At 43.2% G+C, this 19,555-nt stretch overlaps 1 protein-coding gene across 1 annotated transcript in view; it reads left to right on the top strand.

The window, feature by feature from the left end:
- LOC124613967 (clustered mitochondria protein homolog) overlaps positions 1 to 19,555 on the top strand; it is a 362,940-nt gene that overhangs the window by 258,687 nt on the left and 84,698 nt on the right. The window contains exons 6-7 of the mRNA XM_047142757.1: positions 12,970 to 13,199; positions 18,068 to 18,204. Of these exons, the coding sequence (XP_046998713.1) occupies positions 12,970 to 13,199; positions 18,068 to 18,204 (367 nt within the window). The remainder of the gene's footprint in view (positions 1 to 12,969; positions 13,200 to 18,067; positions 18,205 to 19,555) is intronic.

Raw genomic sequence — 19,555 nt, 5'->3', positions numbered from 1 at the left:
CCATTAATATTTTTTTCAATTTTTTTATTTTTAACCAAAAAGACAAATACCTATCTCAGTAAAACACACACACACACACACACACACACACACACACACACACAAGAGCAAGCACACCTCATGCACCCCTATGACCACCTCATGCAGCATCTCAGCCCGAGATGTTGGAGTTGGGAGTCATGAGTGCATGAGGTGTGTGTGTGTGTGTGTGTGTGTGTGTGTGTGTGTGTGTGATGAAGGATGTGACCAAAAGCTTTATGTAAATGTCTTTTAATTGTGCCTGTCTACAACTTATCATGTCTTCTACAGGGTGTTACAAAAAGGTACGGCCAAACTTTCAGGAAACATTCCTCACACACAAATAAAGAAAAGATGTTATGTGGACATGCGTCCGGAAACGCTTAATTTCCATGTTAGAGCTCATTTTAGTTTCGTGAGTATGTACTGTACTTCCTCGATTCACCGCCAGTTGGCCCAATTGAAGGAAGGTCATGTTGACTTCGGTGCTTGTGTTGACATGAGACTCATTGCTCTACAGTACTAGCATCAAGCACATCAGTACGTAGCATCAACAGGTTAGTGTTCATCACAACCATGGTTTTGCAGTCAGTGCAATGTTTACAGATGCCCATTTGATGTATGGATTAGCACGGGGCAATAGCTGTGGCGCAGTATATTTGTATCGAGACAGATTTCCAGAATGAAGGTGTCCTGACAGGAAGACATTTGAAGCAATTGATGACGAGGACACCTGCAATGGACGAGGCAATTCTTCGTGCAGTTGACAATAACCCTAATGTCAGCATCAGAGAAGTTGCTCCTGTACAAGGTAACGTTGACCACGCCACTGTATGGAGAGTGCTACGGGAGAACCAGTTGTTTCTGTACCATGTACAGCGTGTGCAGGCACTATCAGCAGCTGATTGGCCTCCGCGGGTACACTTCTGCGAATGGTACATCCAACAATGTGTCAATCCTCATTTCAGTGCAAATGTTCTCTTTACGGATGAGGCTTCATTCCAATGTGATCAAATTGTAAATTTTCACAATCAACATTTGTGGGCTGAGGAGAATCCGCACGCAATTGTGCAATCACGTCATCAACACAGATTTTCTGTGAACATTTGGGCAGGCATTGTTGGTGATGTCTTGATAGGGCCCCATGTTCTTCCACCTACGCTTAATGGAGCACGTTATCATGATTTCATACGGGGTACTCTACCTGTGCTGCTAGAACATGTGCCTTTACAAGTACGACACAACATGTGGTTCATGCACGATGGAGCTCCGGCACATTTCAGTCGAAGCGTTTGTGCACTTCTAAACAACAGATTCGGTGACCGATGGATTGGTAGAGGCGGACCAATTCCATGGCCTCCACGCTCTCCTGACCTCAACCCTCTTGACTTTCGTTTATGGGGGCATTGAAAGCTCTTGTCTACACAACCCCAGTACCAAATGTAGAGACTCTACGTGCTCGTATTGTGGATGGCTGTGATACAATACGCCATTCTCCAGGGCTGCATCAGGGATTCCATGCGACGGAGGGTGGATGCATGTTATCCTCGCTAACGGAGGACATTTTGAACATTTCCTGTAACAAAGTGTTTGAAGTCACGCTGGTACGTTCTGTTGCTGTGTGTTTCCAGTCCATGATTAATGTGATTTGAAGAGAAGTAATAAAATGAGCTCTAACATAAAAAGTAAGCGTTTCCGGACACATGCCCTCATAACATATTTTCTTTCTTTGTGTGTGAGGAATGTTTCCTGAAAGTTTGGCTGTACCTTTTTGTAACATCCTGTATACAGTAAGTACCAATTTGTCTTCTTTCCACCTCGCAAATACCAGTTTTCCTAGTTCTAGCTTCAAAATTACTTTAATGGCGACATAGTTTCATAAAGCCTTTCGTCACCTATTTCACTCACAGTGAAATCTTGGACGATCGCTTCTTAAATGAGCCTACAGTATAACATCTACACCTTCTCCAAACATCCATTTTTATTCTTAGTGGTTTGGGCTGGGCAAAATGGAGTCGGTGAATTAGTCTCGGTGAATCAGTGTAACCATACGTCACACCCTTAAGTGTTTAATTTCCAAAAACAGTGTAACACATATTTTTTCATCTCTAACCAAGAAGCCAAATACTAATTTTCCAAAATTTAGCTTTGAAAATGCTTTTGCAATGAAACATTTTCATAAAATGCTTCATCCCCTTAGGGGCCATATCTCCAAAAACAGTGACATGTGTATGTATTATTTCTAACAGAGAAGCAAAGGACAAATTTTCATAGATTTAGCTTCAAAAATGCTTGTACATGGAAATATTTCCATAAAAACTTTATCCCCATTTCACTCACATTGAGTTGAATTATTTTTGCAAAAAGCTTTTGCCGACTATTTCACCCCCATAGGAGTAAATTTCCAAAAATGCTGAAGCCCAAAGTCTTTATTTCTAACCAAGAAAACAAATACTAATTTTTGTAGGTCTGTCTTCAAAATTACCTTAATAGTGACATTTTTCAAAAAATCCCTCTATCGCCTGTTTCACCCTCTTAGGCTTGGAATTTCGAAAAATCCCTTCTTAAACACCAACCCACGTTCTCCAAATTTAAAGTTTCTGTTCTTAGTGGTTTTGGCTGGGTGGTGATGAGTCAGTCAATGTCAGTCAGGACATAGCGTTTTGTATATGAGAGATTATGTTCTCAGTTGTTTTAAGGTGTAGCACATACAGTCCACTGTAAAAGTTTGATATTGACAAAAATATTTAAGAAGTGGATGTTTCACAAAAGTACTGTTTGTTATACAATTCAAATGTTTCAGTTTCTAGTATATTTTATATGAATAGCACTGCAGGTGCCACACTGACAATTAAAATATGGGGCATCTTTTGGTTTGGGGAAATGCCCTGATGTGATCAGAGCCCAACATTTTCCTTTCAGTGATTGCAATAAAGTTTTGGGCAATGTTGTAAATAGAAATATTTGTAGGCAATTAAATACATTTTCAGAAAGGAAGCTGAAACAACAGTTACTGTTCAAAGTTAATTCTGCCTTTTTGATGAATGTATTGAAAGGTTGGTCCCCTGTTCCTGTAGAGCAGTACCCCCTTCCTTGTAACTCCAAAACAACCTTTTCCCACCTGATAAGATAATCTTCCTCCTCCTCCTTTCCCCCAGGCTACATTCTCTTCCCCATATCCACTTCTTTGCATCCTAGCTTCTTTCCTTCCAGCCTCCCCCCCCCTCTCTCTCTCTCTCTCTCTCTCTCTCTCTCTCTCTCTCTCTCCCCCCCCCCCCCCCCCTCCCTCCAGCGTTTTCTAGTCGCCCTTTGGGTTTGACTTCTGTTTCTAAATTCTGTTTCCATGTTTCCATAGTGTGGGTTCCTCTCTGCCACCCTCCTTCACCCACCTTAGCCCCCACCCCTCCTCCCCCCTTGGTACATTACCAGCATACAAGTATGTAGCCAGTCCATGTAGAGGGACTGTTATGAACCATTCTGGCTGACGCCCCCCCCCCTCCCTCCCCCCTCCCCCCCTCCCCCCTCCCCCCTCCCCCCTCCACCCCCCGCACCTGAAACACAGGGTTCGCACTTCTAGTACATGAACTGTCACCATCCCATGTGTGCCCAGGAGTGGTTGCTCATCTTTTTGAGACATTGTAACTCCTGACAATGACAGCTGTGCCAGATAGCTATTGCCATGGCTAGGTAGTGCCTGCAGGGTGCGCTCCTGATTGGAGTGGGTGGTACAAGGGTGGACACTCTACACATGGAGTGCACTAAGATCCATACTTCTGGCCACTCTACAATGGCGACCATCTTTTCAGACAGGAATGGTTCTCTCTCTGCTCCTACATTACATTCGCTTCCTTGGCTTCACCCTCCGTGGCCAACCACTGGGAGGAGGACTAGGCATGCTGGCTTGTGGTGAAACCCATTCCCCATTACATAGTTCATTCTAGGACAGACATGGAGACTTTCGCTGTCACCAAACAGCAATCTTTTATAGAATGTATTGGAGATGTGTTTGGTGAAGTTGACTGACTTAGTAAGATGTCTGGTTCCTTACTGGTTAAAAGGTATTCTGCCAGTCAATCAGCTTCCATTTGTGCTTGTGAGAACTTAGGAGACATTCTGGTGAGCATTACTGCTTGCCAGTCCTCATATATGACCCAGGACATTGCTTTCCACAGGGATATATTTCTTCTATCTGATAAGGAACTCGAGACTGTTCTTGCACAGGGTGGAATTCAGTTCATCCAGAGAGATCCTTAGGACAATTGCATTGATACTAGTGCTTTCATTCTCTCTTTTGAGCAGGATACCCTTGTGGAAAAAGTCAAAGTTATGGTTTACAGTTGTGATGTGAAGTCCTATATCCCACCTCTCATCTGCTGTTTCTGGCCTCTCTGTTTTGGTCACATGGCTTCGTGATATGAGAAAAATCCTGTTTGCGGTGACTGTGGCCATCCTCTCCACATGGAGAGTCCTTGCATCTGACCACTCACGTGCGTTATATGTTCCAGACCACACTCTGCTCACTCACCGGATTGCCTGACCTGTAAAATGCTGAAAGGAAGATTCATAAATTCAAAATTCTCCACCCTCTGCCCTACTCTGAGGCCCAGTGGAAAGTTGGCCATCTCCACCTGGTATCTTTAACATCTACCTTTGCTTTTGTTGCATCCTTTCCTCCTCCCCTCCTCCTCCTCCTCCTCCTCCCCCCCCCTCCCCCTCCCCCTGCTTGCTCTTCCTAATCTCCGTCCCGTCCATTTCCTTTCCTCCTCCCTGGTGGTTGTCATCCATGCCCTCAGGAAACTGCTGCTTCTATTCGGCCTGAGAAGAAACCCCCTCCTCTGGCATCCGGCACCCCTCTAGGAAACCCTCTCCCTGCTGTTTCCAGTACAGGGAGCCTGTTACTTCGTCGGACACAGGACCCATGCTCTGCAGGTCTCAAGGCTGCTTGATCTCTTTCAGATCCTGATACTGTTGTGACTTACTCTCTTCCCAACCACACTCTCTCCTCGTGAAGAAGAAGAAGAAGAAGAAGAAGAAGAAGATGTGTAAATCCCAGGACAAGACCCCCCACCCCCCAATATCCCAGGGTGTGTCACCTCCTCTCTCCCAATTATGGTCTGATATTACATTCATGGATGGCCACTCCATCCTTAGTGGTAACAGAAGCTGACTCAGGACAGTGACCAATTCTGGCCTCTTTGACTAGTCTTCTTCTGACCTCTTTTACTAGTCCTCCATTGGAACTGTAATGGTTAAAATTGTCACCTTCCAGAATACCAGCATCTTCTCTCTCTTTACTCTGTAGCTCGTGTTGTATTGCAGGAATCTTGTTTTATGGATACTCATTCACTGACTCCTCTTCATTGTTCCCAGGCCTTTTGTTGGAACCGGATTGCCACTTAGTGAGCCTCCGGTGGTGTGCCTACATTGGCCCATATTGATGATGTTAGTTCATGGGTTCTTATTCATCCTGAGCTGGAAGTGGTGGCTGTTAGACTCTGTGGTAGTGATATGCAATCTTTATCTCCTGCCAGACTGGCCTCCTATGCGTCCTGCTCTTCTTGTGCTCTTTTGACAGCTCCCTCAACCCCTTCCTTTTCCTTTAGGATTCTACCTGCTGGCAGGGCTTGACCTCCACTGCCTCAATGTTGGAGCCCCTACACTCTTTTCCTCAGCCATGATCTTTCTGTCTTTAGCCCTGGATTCCTCCCCTCTGTTGAACTGGGGAGTTCATGACAATTAGTGTAACAGTGATCTTTTCTGATAGTTTTATCTTTTCTCCAGCATTACTCATCTTGATGCCCTCCTATGTGGGGTCTTTGCTAATGTGGATTGGGATGCCTTTTCCTTGGCTACCATTCCTACTGCTCCGCTACACACCACCGTTGATGAGGCCATACTCCCCCCTGCAGGTCTGGGTGGGGGGCGGGGATTAGAATAGGCCCGAGGTATTCCTGCCTGTCGTAAGAGGCAACTAAAAGGAGTCTCATGTGTTTTGGCCTTTATGTGATGGTCCCCTATAAGGTTTGACCTCCATTTTTCAAAATTTTCCCAAAGAGCAAGCCAATTGGGGCAGAGTGCCTTACATGGTGCATAGTATCCATGATGCACTGAGACCTCTCGAATCCTTCGTTGACGTGGATCTGCACTTCCGGTCATTCTCCAGCTGTTGGGCGAGGTCACCCTTCTGAGTGCATTTTCCTCCCTCCTCGCTGCAGTATTGCTTTCTGCACTGTTGACGATAATGGACTTGTGTGCACCTGATATCCAGCACAGTAGCCAGTCCATTGTGTTGGGGCTGCCATGTACCCTGTTGGTTGTTGTCCCCAGGCCACACAGGGATCGCTCTGCTGATGCCTGCACCGTTAACTCCCCACGTATGCCAGGGAGTAGATACCTGTCATCCTGGGGCATCGGGACTCCCGGCAATGGCCATCCTGCTAGGTGGCCTTTGCTGCGGCTGGGTGGCGCCCGTGGGGAGGGCCCCTGGTCAGAGTGGATGGTATCAGGGTGGATGACACGCCATGAAGTTTAGTACATCACCTTTTGCTGTTGGTAAAACACCAGCAGTCTCTAAACAGTCAAGGTCTAACTTAAATGCTAAGAAATATGACCCCAAATCATCGCCCCACCCTCCACTCCCCCTGGCCACACCATGGGAGGAATGCCAGGCTAAGGATGGCAGTGAAGCTTATTCACCCCAGTACCTTGTATGTTCGAGAGCTTATGGGGAATCTTTCATGTCCATGAAGCTTGGGTTTTTTTGTGGAGCATTTGGAGAACAAGTTTGGGGAGGTGGAGGGCTTGTCCAACATGCGCTCTGGGTCAGTTTTGATAAAAACAGCATCCTCTGCCCAGTCAAGGGCACTAATCACCTGTGACTAGATGGGGATGTTTCTGTTTCCATCTCGCCCCATAAGAGCTTAAATATGGTCCAGGCTATCATATTTCACAGGGACCTTCTTTTGCAGTCTGACGATGAACTGTGCACAAATTTAGAGCGGTGAGGTGTCCATTTCGTCTGGCGCATCCACCGGGGTCCAAGGGATAAGTCAGGTTGTCACCAGTGCCATCATCTTGGTCTTACAGGGTGACACATTACCCGAGAAGGTCAGGGTGATAGTCTACTGCTGTGATGTAAAGCCATATATCCCTCCCCTGATGCGGTGCTTTAAGTGCTGGAACTTCGGCCATATGTCTTCCCAGAGTACTTCCTGCGTCACAAGTCGGGATTGTGGACGTCCTTCACATCACAATACTCCTTATTCCATGCCTCCCATCTGTGTCGACTGCAGAGAGCACCATTCGCCTTGCTCACCAGACTGCAGGATTCTCCAGAAAGAAAGAAAAATAATGGAATACAAGGCCCTGGACCAACTGACCTATACTGAAGCTAAGAGGAAATAACAGAGGCTACATCCTGTGCATATAACGTCAACCTACACCGCCGCTACGACAACAAATCTACCATCTTCTGTTCTGCCGTATACAGTTGGCTCTCAGAGCCATCAGACTCCACCTGCCCCCTTGATAGTGGGGGGTACTTCCCTCCCTGTTGATCCTGCGCAACCTACTTCAGGAGCAACACTCACCCCCCCCTCCCCTCCCCTCCCAAACCATCGGGGACATCAGTCCCCACTTCTCAGCCAGAGAAGCGAAAGTCTTCTTCGGCTCCTCTCACCAGGAAGGGATCCCTTGGGTCACTCTCATCCCAGGTTCCTACCAGTGGCAAAGCTGACACCCACCAGTGGCTGAAGCAGCCACAGGTAGTTGGTCGTAAGGCTTCACAGTCATCCTCAGTCCATGAGACTGAATCAGTGAAGCCCTCCCAGCCAGACAAACCTAAGGAGCAGCAAGAGAAACGTATAAAGAAAAAGACCCCCAAGAACCAAGGCACTGTGTTGGCACCCCACACCACCGCTACCTACAAGCTCTGTGTCTGAGGATGAGACGGAGATTCTGGCATCCGCTGAGGACCTAGATCTCGCTGGGCCTTCGGACACAATGGATGTTGATCGCACAGATACTCATCTGGTGGCAGCAGGTGACCCTGAGGCATAAACTGCCTCATTGAGTGTTTCATGCCTTCCCAATCTCACGATCACATAATCTTCCAGTGGAATTAAGGTGGTTTATTCCACCAACTGGCTGAACTACGACAACTGTTAAGCTTTATACCTGCTTTCTGCATTGCCCTCCAGGAAACCTGGTTCTCAGCAATGTAGACCCCTGGCCTCCACAGCTATTGGGGATATTACAGGAACCATAGCGACTATAATAGTGTGTCAGGTGGAGTTTGCGTTTATGTCCTAAACTCGGTTTGTAGTGAACATGTGCCTCATGAAGCTGTGGCTGTCAGAATAAGGACGACACAGGAAATAACTGTCTGCAATGTATGTCTTCCTCCAGGTGGTGCCATACCCCTGAACATATTGGCTGCACTGACTGATAAACTCCCTAAACCTTTCCTACTTTTGGGAGATTTTAAAGTGCATAACCCCTTGTGGGGTGGTGCCATGCTTACTGGCTGAGGTAGGGAGGTCGAAAATTTACTGTCGTAACTCAACCTCTGCCTCTTCCATACAGGTGCCCCCACACATTTTAGTGTGGCACATTGCACATATTCAGCCATGGATCTCTGTTTGCAGTCCCATCTATCTACTGGAGAGCACATGACAAACTGTGTGGTAGTGACCACTTCCTCATATTCCTGCTAGAATGTATGGTGTGTTGGCAGTTGTTGGGTCCTGGAGTCACGTGGCCTACTGGCTCCATGTCAGGGCAGCTTCTGCCAGGGTCGCTCTACCACTGATAATCTGGTGTCCCTTGAGTCTGCCATCCGAACTGCCTTTTCCAGATGCCAACGTCTGGTTGCCGTATTTTTTTACTTACGTAAAGCATACAACATGACGTGTCAATGTCATACCATTGCCACATTGTAAGAGTGGGGTCCGCTCCAGATTTTTATTCAGAACTTCCTGTCACTGCGTACTTTCTATGTCCCCAAGTTGGTGCCTCCCATAATTCCCCCCATATTCAGGAGAACGGCGTTCTGCAGGGCTCCGTATTGAGTGTGCCTCTATTGCTGTAGGGCCGTCGGCCTCACCTTCTTTGTATACGATGAATTCTGCATCTCTTACTGCTCCTCAAGTACTGGTGTTGCCGAGTGGCACCTACAGGGAGCCATCCACATGGGCTGTAGCTCACGACTTCCAGTTTTCAGCCACAAAGTCATGTGTCGTGCACTTCTGTTGGTGTCGTATCGTTCATCTGGAATCAGAAATTTATCTTAATGACAATCCACTCACTGTAGTGGAGATGTATTGATTCTTTGAACTGGTTTTCGACGCCGGATTGACTTGGCCACTTCACCTTCGTCAGCTTAAGCGGAAGTGCTGGCAGCACCTCAATCCCCTCCATTGCCTGAGCAACACCAATTGGGGTGCAGATCGCTCTATGCTGCTGCAGCTCTACAGAGCCCTTGTTCAATCCCATCTTGACTATGGGAGTCTGGTTTATGGTTCGGTAGCACCCTCAGCATTGCGTTTACTCAACCCAGTGCACAACTGTGGCGTTCGTTTCAGAAGGAGTCCGGTGACTAGTGTCCTGGTGGAGGCCGGAGTCCCTCCAATGAAGGTTAGGTGGGCACAACTGCTTGTCAGTTACATTGCACATGTTCATAGTTCTCCTGCACATCCAAATTACCTTATCCTTCTCCCAACCATCGCGGTTCATCTCCTGCATCGGTGACCCAGGTCAGGGCTAACAATTACGGTTCATATCAGAGTCCTTCCCATTACCACCTCTCTTCGAGGTTCATTCATGTACACCTCCATAGTGTACACCTAGGCCGTAGATTCTTCTGGACCTTCTGCATGACCCTAAGGACTCCGTTAACCCTGCGGCTCTCCTCTATCACTTCCTCTCGATTCTCGCCATGTGCTGGGGCCGTGAAATGGTTTACACCGATGGCTCAATTGTTGATGGTCACATAGGGTTTGTGCATGTTCATGGAGGACACATTGAACAGCACTCCTTGCCAGATGGCTGCAGTGTTTTCACTGCAGAGCTGGTGGCCATATCTTGTTCTCTTGAGCACATCTGCTCGTGCTCTGGTGAGTCATTTCTCCTGTGTACTGACTCCACTGCTATCGACCAGTGCGACCCTCGCCATCATTTGGTAGTGTCCATTCAGGAGTCTGTCTATTCCATGGAATGGTCACATTGTTCAGTGGTGTTTGTGTGACCCCAGGACACATCAGAATCCCAGGCAACGAACCTGCCAACAAGCTGGCCAAACAGGCTATGTGGAAATTGCTTCTGGAGGTGGCCACTGACCTGTGTTCTGTCATATGCTGCAGGGTTTTTCGACTTTGGGAGACGGATTGGCATAACGGTATGCACAACAAACTGTGTGTCATTAAGGAGACTACAGATGTTTGGAAGTCCTCCATGGGGTTCTCTCGCAGGGAATCAGTTGTCCTCTGCCAGCTCTGCATTGGCCATATGTGGCCTCCATCGTGAGGACCCACCTCGGTGTCGCTGTGGCTCACAAATTATGGTCGGCCACCTCTTGCTCGACTGCCCACTTTTAGCCACTCTGGCAGACTTTTAACTTTCCCAGCACCCTACCTTCAGTGTTGGTCAGCAATGCCACAGCAGTAGCTTTAGTTTTACATTTAATTAGAGAGGGTGGATTTTATCTTTTGATCTAAGTTTTAGCACGTGTCCTTTGTCCTTAGATGTCCTCCACTGTAGTGCTTTTAGGGTGGAGGTTTTAATGTGTTGCAGAGTGGCTGTCTTCTTCTTTTTATTCTCACAGTCAGCCAACCACGGTAATCTGCTCTCTTCATCTTCAGCTTGCAATGTCAGCACATACACCTGAACTATTGTTGTCAGTGGTGGTTTGCTGTTGATTCTGACAAGAACAACCCTATCACTGAATTATTCACAGTAACACACACACACACACACACACACACACACACACACACACACACACTCTCTCTCTCTCTCTCTCTCTCTCTCTCTCTCTCTCTCTCTCTCTCTCTCTCTCTCTCTCCCTCTGCCCTGCATTCCTATTCATAATGAATCCTGCTCCTGTAATACCATTTTCTGTGCTGCTTTTGGTATTACCCTACACTTGTCTGACCAGAAATCTTAGTCTTCTTTCCATTTCACTTCACTGACCCATACTGTCTAGATTGAGCCTTTGCACTTCCTTTTCCATATTTTATAGCTTCCTAGCTTCCCTCTCTTGACATTCCATGCCCCAACTCGTAGAACGTTATCCCTTCATCGGTTATTCAGTCTTTCTCTCATGGTTACTTCCCCTTTCGCAGTCCCCCCCCCCCCCCCCCCCCTGCCCCATGTCCTGTGGATAAACTTTACATGTCTTTTATGCAGTGGTTTCCATTGCCTTCTGGAGCCTCATGCCATTAATCATTGCTGATTCTTCTGCCTTTAGATGCAGTTTCCCACCCCAAGGGGAAGAGTGTACCCTGAACCTCTGTCCACTCCTTCACCCTCTTTGACAAGGCTGTTGGCAGAATTAGGGTGACTTCTTGTGCCAGAAGTCTTTGGCTGCCAATTCTGATTATTAATCAAAGTTTAAGCAGTGGCAGGTTTTGAACCTGGGATTGAGGATGCTTTGTTTACTAAACAAAGTTGCTACCCATAGACCACGGGTCCACAGCTATTTAACAAACACAAATTTTCCCATTAAAGTACCATTATTTGACATAAACTGCCACAATAGAGATATTTAAGTTAAAATATTTGCAGCTTAAAGTGACAAATTAGCCCCAAGATAAAAAAAAAAGGCTGTGATGTCATTAGAAACTGGTACACACTATTTGTAATGGCATGCACCCTACATGAATAGGAGGCGCATTCACAAAATAAGTTTCCTGATGTTGTTTCCAGTAAAGTAGATGTATTTACCTGGGAAAATTGTGCATGCGCGACAGATCTATGACGTGACAATCGAATGCTGGCCAGATAAGTTCTGCCTGATGCCAGCTCCGTGGCAGCAGTGTCCGGAAGTGGCCATTTTATTCTTTCTCTCACTACCTGCGAGGTTCGGTCAGTGATGCGGTTCCTTAATGCACAAGATGTAGTGCCCATTGGAATTCATTGTCAGCTCTGTTAGGTCTATGGGCAGAACATAATGAGCAAACAGATGGTGGGTCACTGATGCAGGCTTTTTCTGGAGGTCATCAAACAGTCCATGATGTAGAGCGCAGTGGGCGACTGTCCCTCATCAATGATCACTTGGTTGAGCTGGTGCAGCAGTGCATCCAGGGGAACTGTTGCTTCATGATTAGAGAACTCAAAAGCCATTTTCTGCAGGTAACACGATTCTTGTTGCATGAAATTGTCACTAAGCACCTGCTGTTTAAGAAATTGTGTGCCAGATGGGTGCAAAGAAAGCCTGACACCTGAGCACAAAACGAAATGCGTTGAAAGGCTAAATTCACACACATTGTGTCTGTGTGGAAAATGATGTGCACACTGTTCTGTGACAAAGGGCATTCTGCTCAGAGGTGAAACAGTGAACGCTGACCGTTACGGTGAAATAATGTGGAAGCGGCTGTCACATGGTGGTTCCATTCATGGGCGGGAGACTTCTGTCACACAGATTCATAAAAGTTGACTCCATAATAACAGTTGTCACAATTCTTTTGGTGACTATGTTGAAAATTAGTTCAAACATTGCTGTACCTGTTGCTAATAAAGTTTTTCATGTAAGTATGTTGTCTATCTTCAAAAAATAGAGAATCTTACTTTTTCGATGTGCCATGTATGTCTCGTCAATTTTTCTTGCTGTAATTGTAAGCAGTGGTATTATGTCTCAGAGAATTTAAAATGTTCCCTTCTGAATTTCAAATTTTCCCTGTCTTCACTTTTAAATGCTCCTTTACAATATATTTTTTCATTATTTTTCTGTTCCAGGTCTACAGAGGATGAATTCAATCCAAAACCAGCAAGCCCAAGCCATCTGTGTCACTCATTAATAGAGCTACTGAACCAGATAAGCCCTGCTTTTAAGAGGAATTTCTCAGTATTGCAGAAAAAGCGCACACAGCGACACCCATTTGAACGTGTAGCCACACCATACCAAGTGTACACATGGGGAGCACCTCAACTGGAACACACAATTGATGCTATCAGAGCAGAGGATAGTGAGTTCACATTTCTCTTAGACATAAAACTAAATTGGGCATTGCCACTAATTAAGCATGCACTCAGAATTTTTAAAAGAACGGGAATAAGTTGTCTAATAGTAAGAGAAAGTATACCAGTCTCATATTTTGCTGCTTGGAGGAATTTCACTTTAACTTTCCAGAAAATATATAGTATTTGAGATAATACAAGGAGCAGTCAATAAGTTGTCTCTTTGTGATCTTCAGTCCGAAGACTGGTTTGATGAAGCTCCCCATGCTACTCTATCCTGTGCAAGACTGTTCATCTCAGAGTAACTACTGCAACTAACATCCCTTTGAATATGCTTAGAGTACTCATCTCTCGGTCTCTGTTTGATTTTTACCCCCCCCCCCCCCCACCCCCACACACACACACCTCTCCAGTAAGAAATTTGTGATCTCTTGATGTCTCAGAATATGTCGTACCGATCGATCCCTCCTTCCAGTCAGATTGTGTCACAAATTTCTTTGCTCCCTAGTTCTATTCAATACTGCCTGATCACTTATATGATGTACCCACCTAATCTTCCGCGTTCTTATGTAGCAACATTTCAAAAACTTCTACATTCTTTTTGTCTAAACTGTTTATCGTCCATGTTTCCCTCCCAGACATGGCTAAATTCCAACAAATATTTTCAGAAATTCTTTCTGATGCTTAAATCTATACTCGGTGTTAACAAATTTCTCTTCTTCAGAAAAGCTTTTGTCGTCCTTGCCAGTCTACATTTTATATTCCCTCTACTTAATCCCTCATCAGTTACTTGGCTGCCCAAATAGCAAAACTCGTCTAATACTTTTAGTGTCACATTTCCTAACCTAATTTCCTCAGCATTAACTTTTTTAATTTGGCTACATTCCACTATCCTTGTTTTGCTTTTGTTGATGTTCATCTTATATCACCCTTTCAAGACTCTGTCCTATTCTGTCCAATTGCCCTTCCAAATTCTTTGTTCTCTTGTAGATAATTACAATGTCAACTGCCAACATCAAAGTTTTTATTTCTTCTCTCTGGATTTTAATTCCTACTCCAAATTTATATTTTGTTTCCTTTACTGCTTGCTCAGTATACAGATTGAGTAACATAGGGTAATAGGCTACAATCCTATTTCACTCCCTTCTCAACCACTGCCCCTCAACTCTTATTACTGCTGTCTGGTTTCTGTACAAGTTGTAAATAGCCTCTTGTTCCCTGTATTTTACACCCACTACCCTCAGAATTTCAAAGAGAGCACTCCAGCCAACATTGTCCAAAGACTTTCTCAAAGTCTACAAATGCTATAAAGGTAGGTTTGTCTTTCCTTCATCTGTTTTCTACGATAAGTGTTAGGGTCAGAATTGCCTCTCATGTTCCTACATTTCTCCAGGACCCCAAACTGATCTTCCCCGAGGTTGGTTCCTGCCAGTTTCTCCATTCTTCTGTACAGAATTTGTGGTAGTATTTTGCAACCATGACTTATTAAACTAGCAGTTTGGTAACATTCACACCTTCCAGCACCTGCTTTCTTTGGAACTGGAATTATTATATTCTGTTTGAAGTCTGAGGTTATTATGCTTGTTTCGTACATTTTGCTCACCGGTGGAAGAGTTTTGTCATGGCTGGCTCTCCCAAGGCTATCAGTAGTTCTAAGAGGAAACTATATACTCCCAGGGCCTTGTTTTGGCATAGGTCTTTCATTCTTCTTCTGTCAAATTCTTCTTGCAGTGTCATATCTCCCATCTTATCATCTGTTTCCTCTTCAATTTCTATAATACTGCCCTAAAGTATATCTCCCTTGTATAGACACTCTATGTACTCCTTCCACCTTTCAGCTTTACCTTCTGTGCTTGGGACTGGTTTTCCATCTGTTCTCTCCTGCTTCATTTTCTGCACTTTTATAATATATTCTCATTTCTTATCTCTTTTATTACCTAAGGATTTCTGCTAGGCCTGCCCTTCTTACTTATTTGATCCTTTGTTTACTGAGTATCCCCAAATATTCCAACAATATGTGCCATTTGTCAATACACCAGTTTTCAATTTTTTTACGGGAAATATTGAGGGAACACACATTGAAGTTGACTCTGGATAGTATAACTCAAATATGATGGAAGTGAAATAATCGACAATTAGTGAAAGATATCTGAAAGTGGTTCATTTGTTAGTTGAATAGCCCAGTCAGCTGCTTTGATAATACCAGCTGTTGCAGTTACATTATCTGATCCAAAAACCTATTCGGTTCAACAATAATTATCTTGTACAACAAATTTTCAGCAAATGTTAACATGAAATAATCAACAGAACTACATATTTATCAGTTTGTCCAGTTTGAGGTAGTTGATTTAGAAATAACTACTTCACCAGCTAACCTGGTACACACCGTTGTTGTTATAATTTTCTTATTTTAATAAAAAAGATAATGAACCACTTTGCTTGTTGGTACACCTTTTTAAATTTTATAATGCAGAACCTACCTGCACATTCCCAAATGCTTGGCAAACCCTTGATTGTCACAGTCCAACTATAACAGTGTAGTCACACACACACACACACACACACACACATTGGAGTATTCACTACTACCCCACATGCACAAATGGGCCAGTTATGCTACTTCTAGCAGCTGTGCAATGAAACTGCAGAGACCATACAGATGGATGTGGATGCCATAGTCTTGCATCTACATCATGTATGCCTCTAGTATGACTTTCTTCACTATCAGAATATTTGGGCTATTGTCATATAAATACAAATTAAGAACATTGTTTTAAATAACTTCTTGATAATTAAAACATTCAAGTTTATTTTACATTATTATTATTATTATTATTATTATTAAGTTTTAATCTCTTCTGTTTTGGAAACTTGGATTTCGAAGCAATATCAGTTTTTTCAGTTTAGCATACTGCTTGAAAACAGGTGTCCTATTAGACATCAGTTATTGCTGTTAATCTGACCATGTGATGGTTGGAATCTCACAAGTTGCTGTCTTTAATTAGCTGTTACACACCTACATGTGGCATTCTGATCCTAGGAGAGGGAAAGAGGTAGGGACATAAATATTAGAAAAATGCCATATTATTCATTCCAGTTTAGAAACAAATTCTAGTCTAAGGATGGGAGATTTTTGGCAATATCCTTTCTCCCAAGAAAGGTATGCAGGAGAGCTTATGAAGAATTATGACAAAATAAGAGTTGCAGGGATAGATGGCAGGTTGGTAAGAGCCTTGCTTGCAGAAGGCAAGAGTATGGGTCCACATTTCAGTCTGTAAAGAACTTTTACAACAGTGCACACTGCACTTCAGTGAAGGAATCATTCTAAATACATAAAAAAAAAATTGACAGCTCTTAGTGGAAGGCACTTTAGATGGTGGAAAGTGTATCATTGTGGATTAATGGGTGACATGAAGCATGTACAAAAAATGCTGTATGAATAGTCGCAGTTCTCTTAGACCATGTAGTAGTTTTGCAGAAAGTTGTTTAGAAAATTCCTGGGTGAATACAGGAATATCCTACAGCCTCTTCTGAATATCTTCCATAGAAATACTAGAGTCATTACTCCCACACTAAACTCTCAGTTCAGAAATATTGCAGATTTATATGTTGTTGCAGTCATTATCTTTTTAGATACTGCGATAGAAGAATGGGTTATTTATAATATACAGCAGAGTGAGTTCTAAAGTTGTCCATACAGGGAATATAAAAAAATACTTGGATAAATTTTGGGTCAGGTTCCTCGCATCAAACAAGGCAGAATATTGTGCGGTAATATGTCCACCCAGTATGCTGCATTGTTCGATTTGCACTTAAGTACATTATACAAGAGCATTTTCTATTAAAATGAATTATTTACAGTATCACAACTAATAGGAACACACAGAAAATGTTCAAAAGGTACCTTTTTACCTTCAGACATGCTTTGCTTCTTGGTTCATACACATTTAAGACTCTCAAGATATACTTAGTAGTTTCACTCATTTCCTTGCATACTTCAGTAGTCGCTGCAGTGTATCCATTGCATTTCAGTCTCAGGAGAGTAAACTTGCAGGCCATGGAATTGGTTACTGATCCTCATTTACTCACCCATTCATTTGGTAAATATCAATCAGTGTGAATCTGACCGTGTAACTAATGCTTTCAGAGGCCAGTGTGCATTCTGTGGAATACCTGGAATGATGATTCCAATAAAACCTCTGGAGACATTGTCTGTTAATTGTGCGTGGAGGACCAAATCTAATATTGGAGACTGACTAGCCACCAATGTGCTCATACCACAAATATAAAAACAAATCTTTGCTGTTGTATCATCATGTCCCAATCAGCTTCTATTGACAGTATTGCCTAGAATGTTATTTCAATAACAACTTCAAAATGAAGCATTATAAATTATTTATATGGCAGTTTCTCCTTGGATTTGGTATCAGGATCCTGACTCAAAATTTTGTGTGCCGTATCGTTCATACATCCTGTCCAATAGCCTGCTGTGTCGAACACCTTAATGCAGGAAGTAACTTATTTTATTACTTGGTGTCCAATATTTACAGTGGCAAGACGGTTTTGATTTTGTGTGTAATTTTCAAAAAATAGAAATTTTTACCGTTCTGTTAAAGCTATTCATGCAAGGAAAAAAAGCAGACTTCTTACATTTTTTAAAAAAGAATCCTTATGCTTGCGAATATAAAAATTTGCTTTACGCCCAATTATTTTTATAGTCTAGTGATGGATGTTCAATTTCTTTCTGGAAAATAATATTAAAATTTTGTTTGCACTTTTTAAGTTTTTTAGCACAAAAGATATAGTGATAATTAAAACGTGTTGTTATGAAGAACTAATGCTTTTCCTTATGTAATTCTCTGCTTTTGACTGACAGCATTTTCATCAAAGCTGGGATATGAGGAACATATTCCTGGGCAGACAAGAGACTGGAATGAGGAGTTACAGACTACGAGGGAATTGCCTAGAAAAAATCTGCCAGAGAGGCTGCTAAGAGAACGGGCCATATTCAAGGCAAGAAAATTCAGGAAGTGTGTGTACTGAAAAATAGCAAGATTTATTAAGAAACAAGTAATTTTGAGAAAGAAATTTTGTTTCAAAAAAAAATTATAAGTTGCATGTTACAGTACTTTACAGCTAAAAAACATTAAAAATGTACATACATTTTCCAAGGTTTTAAAGTGATATGATTGTACTTCCCAATTTCTCTTTATTGCTACAGTAGTTTTATTCATTTTTTTCTGTTTGTAATTGCAACAACAGTGAAAGGATATATGTAATTTAGTGGTACATAAATTTTCTCTATAGATTGAAATAAAACTGATGTGCAAATCAGTGTTCACTACTAGTGAATTAATTGCTGTCTAGCCTTTCCTTTTTTTATGTTTGCTTTTGAAATTTCAAATGTCTTGGTTGGAGACATTAAAAGCTCCTTCAATCCAAAATGATGGCCTCATTCCACCCATGATTTGTGTTCTCCCTCATGTGTTCTGCTTCTGAATTCTGAGAGGGGAGGCAAGCAGAGGAGAAATGGTTTCCCCTCTCTGTATACAAATAAAGTGGACTTAAGATCTTCTTGTGTTCTGATTTAGAGATGGTGACAATATTGTGAAAAGGATAAATTACTGTCCTCCATATAGATGAGATTTTGAGTTGCAGACAGGCACAATGAAAAGACAGCTGTTCGCTTCAACCAACAGGACCTCTTCTGAATTAGAACACACACACACACACACACACACACACACACACACACACACACACCAGTGTGAACATTTTCTAATTGAGGACGAGGCCTTTCGGTTGAAAGCTTAAAAGAGTAGCACTCTTTTCGTCGTGACTCAATGTCTCCTCTATATGGTGAGTAACAATCTATCCTTTCCGTAATATTGTTGTTATTCCATACTGGCCATTCCATTGTTTGTTTCCTTTCGAGAAAGGGTGTGTTATGTTGTGGTCAGTCCAAACATTAGTTTGATGCAGCTCTTCACACTAGCCTACCCTGTGACAGCCTCTTAAACTCTGCGTAAGTACTGCAACCTATGTCTATTTGAACCTACTCACTGACAACCTAGCCACGATCTCCCTGTACAACTTTGAAGACTATCTCCCCCACCAGCACATTTCTGTCCACTACTCTTCCAAGTCTCTGACACAATTAAAATGCTCTTAGAAAGTTTTTATTTCTGCCACCTGAAATTTGATTACCTCTCTGAATTTCTCCTTGGTTTCCTTCATAATGTGTTCCATGTACAGATTGAATGATGGTTGAAAAACTTCAATCTTACTTTCGCACAAGTTGTAGATAACATTTGCACCCTGTCTTTCATCCCTGCTATCTTCAGAATTTCAAAGGATGTATTCA

The sequence above is a fragment of the Schistocerca americana genome, chromosome 1, assembly GCF_021461395.2.
Source record: "Schistocerca americana isolate TAMUIC-IGC-003095 chromosome 1, iqSchAmer2.1, whole genome shotgun sequence".
Classification (NCBI taxonomy): Eukaryota; Metazoa; Arthropoda; class Insecta; order Orthoptera; family Acrididae; genus Schistocerca; species Schistocerca americana.
The sequence above is the reverse complement of the archived record's forward strand: the minus strand, read 5'-3'. Positions and strand labels throughout refer to the sequence as shown.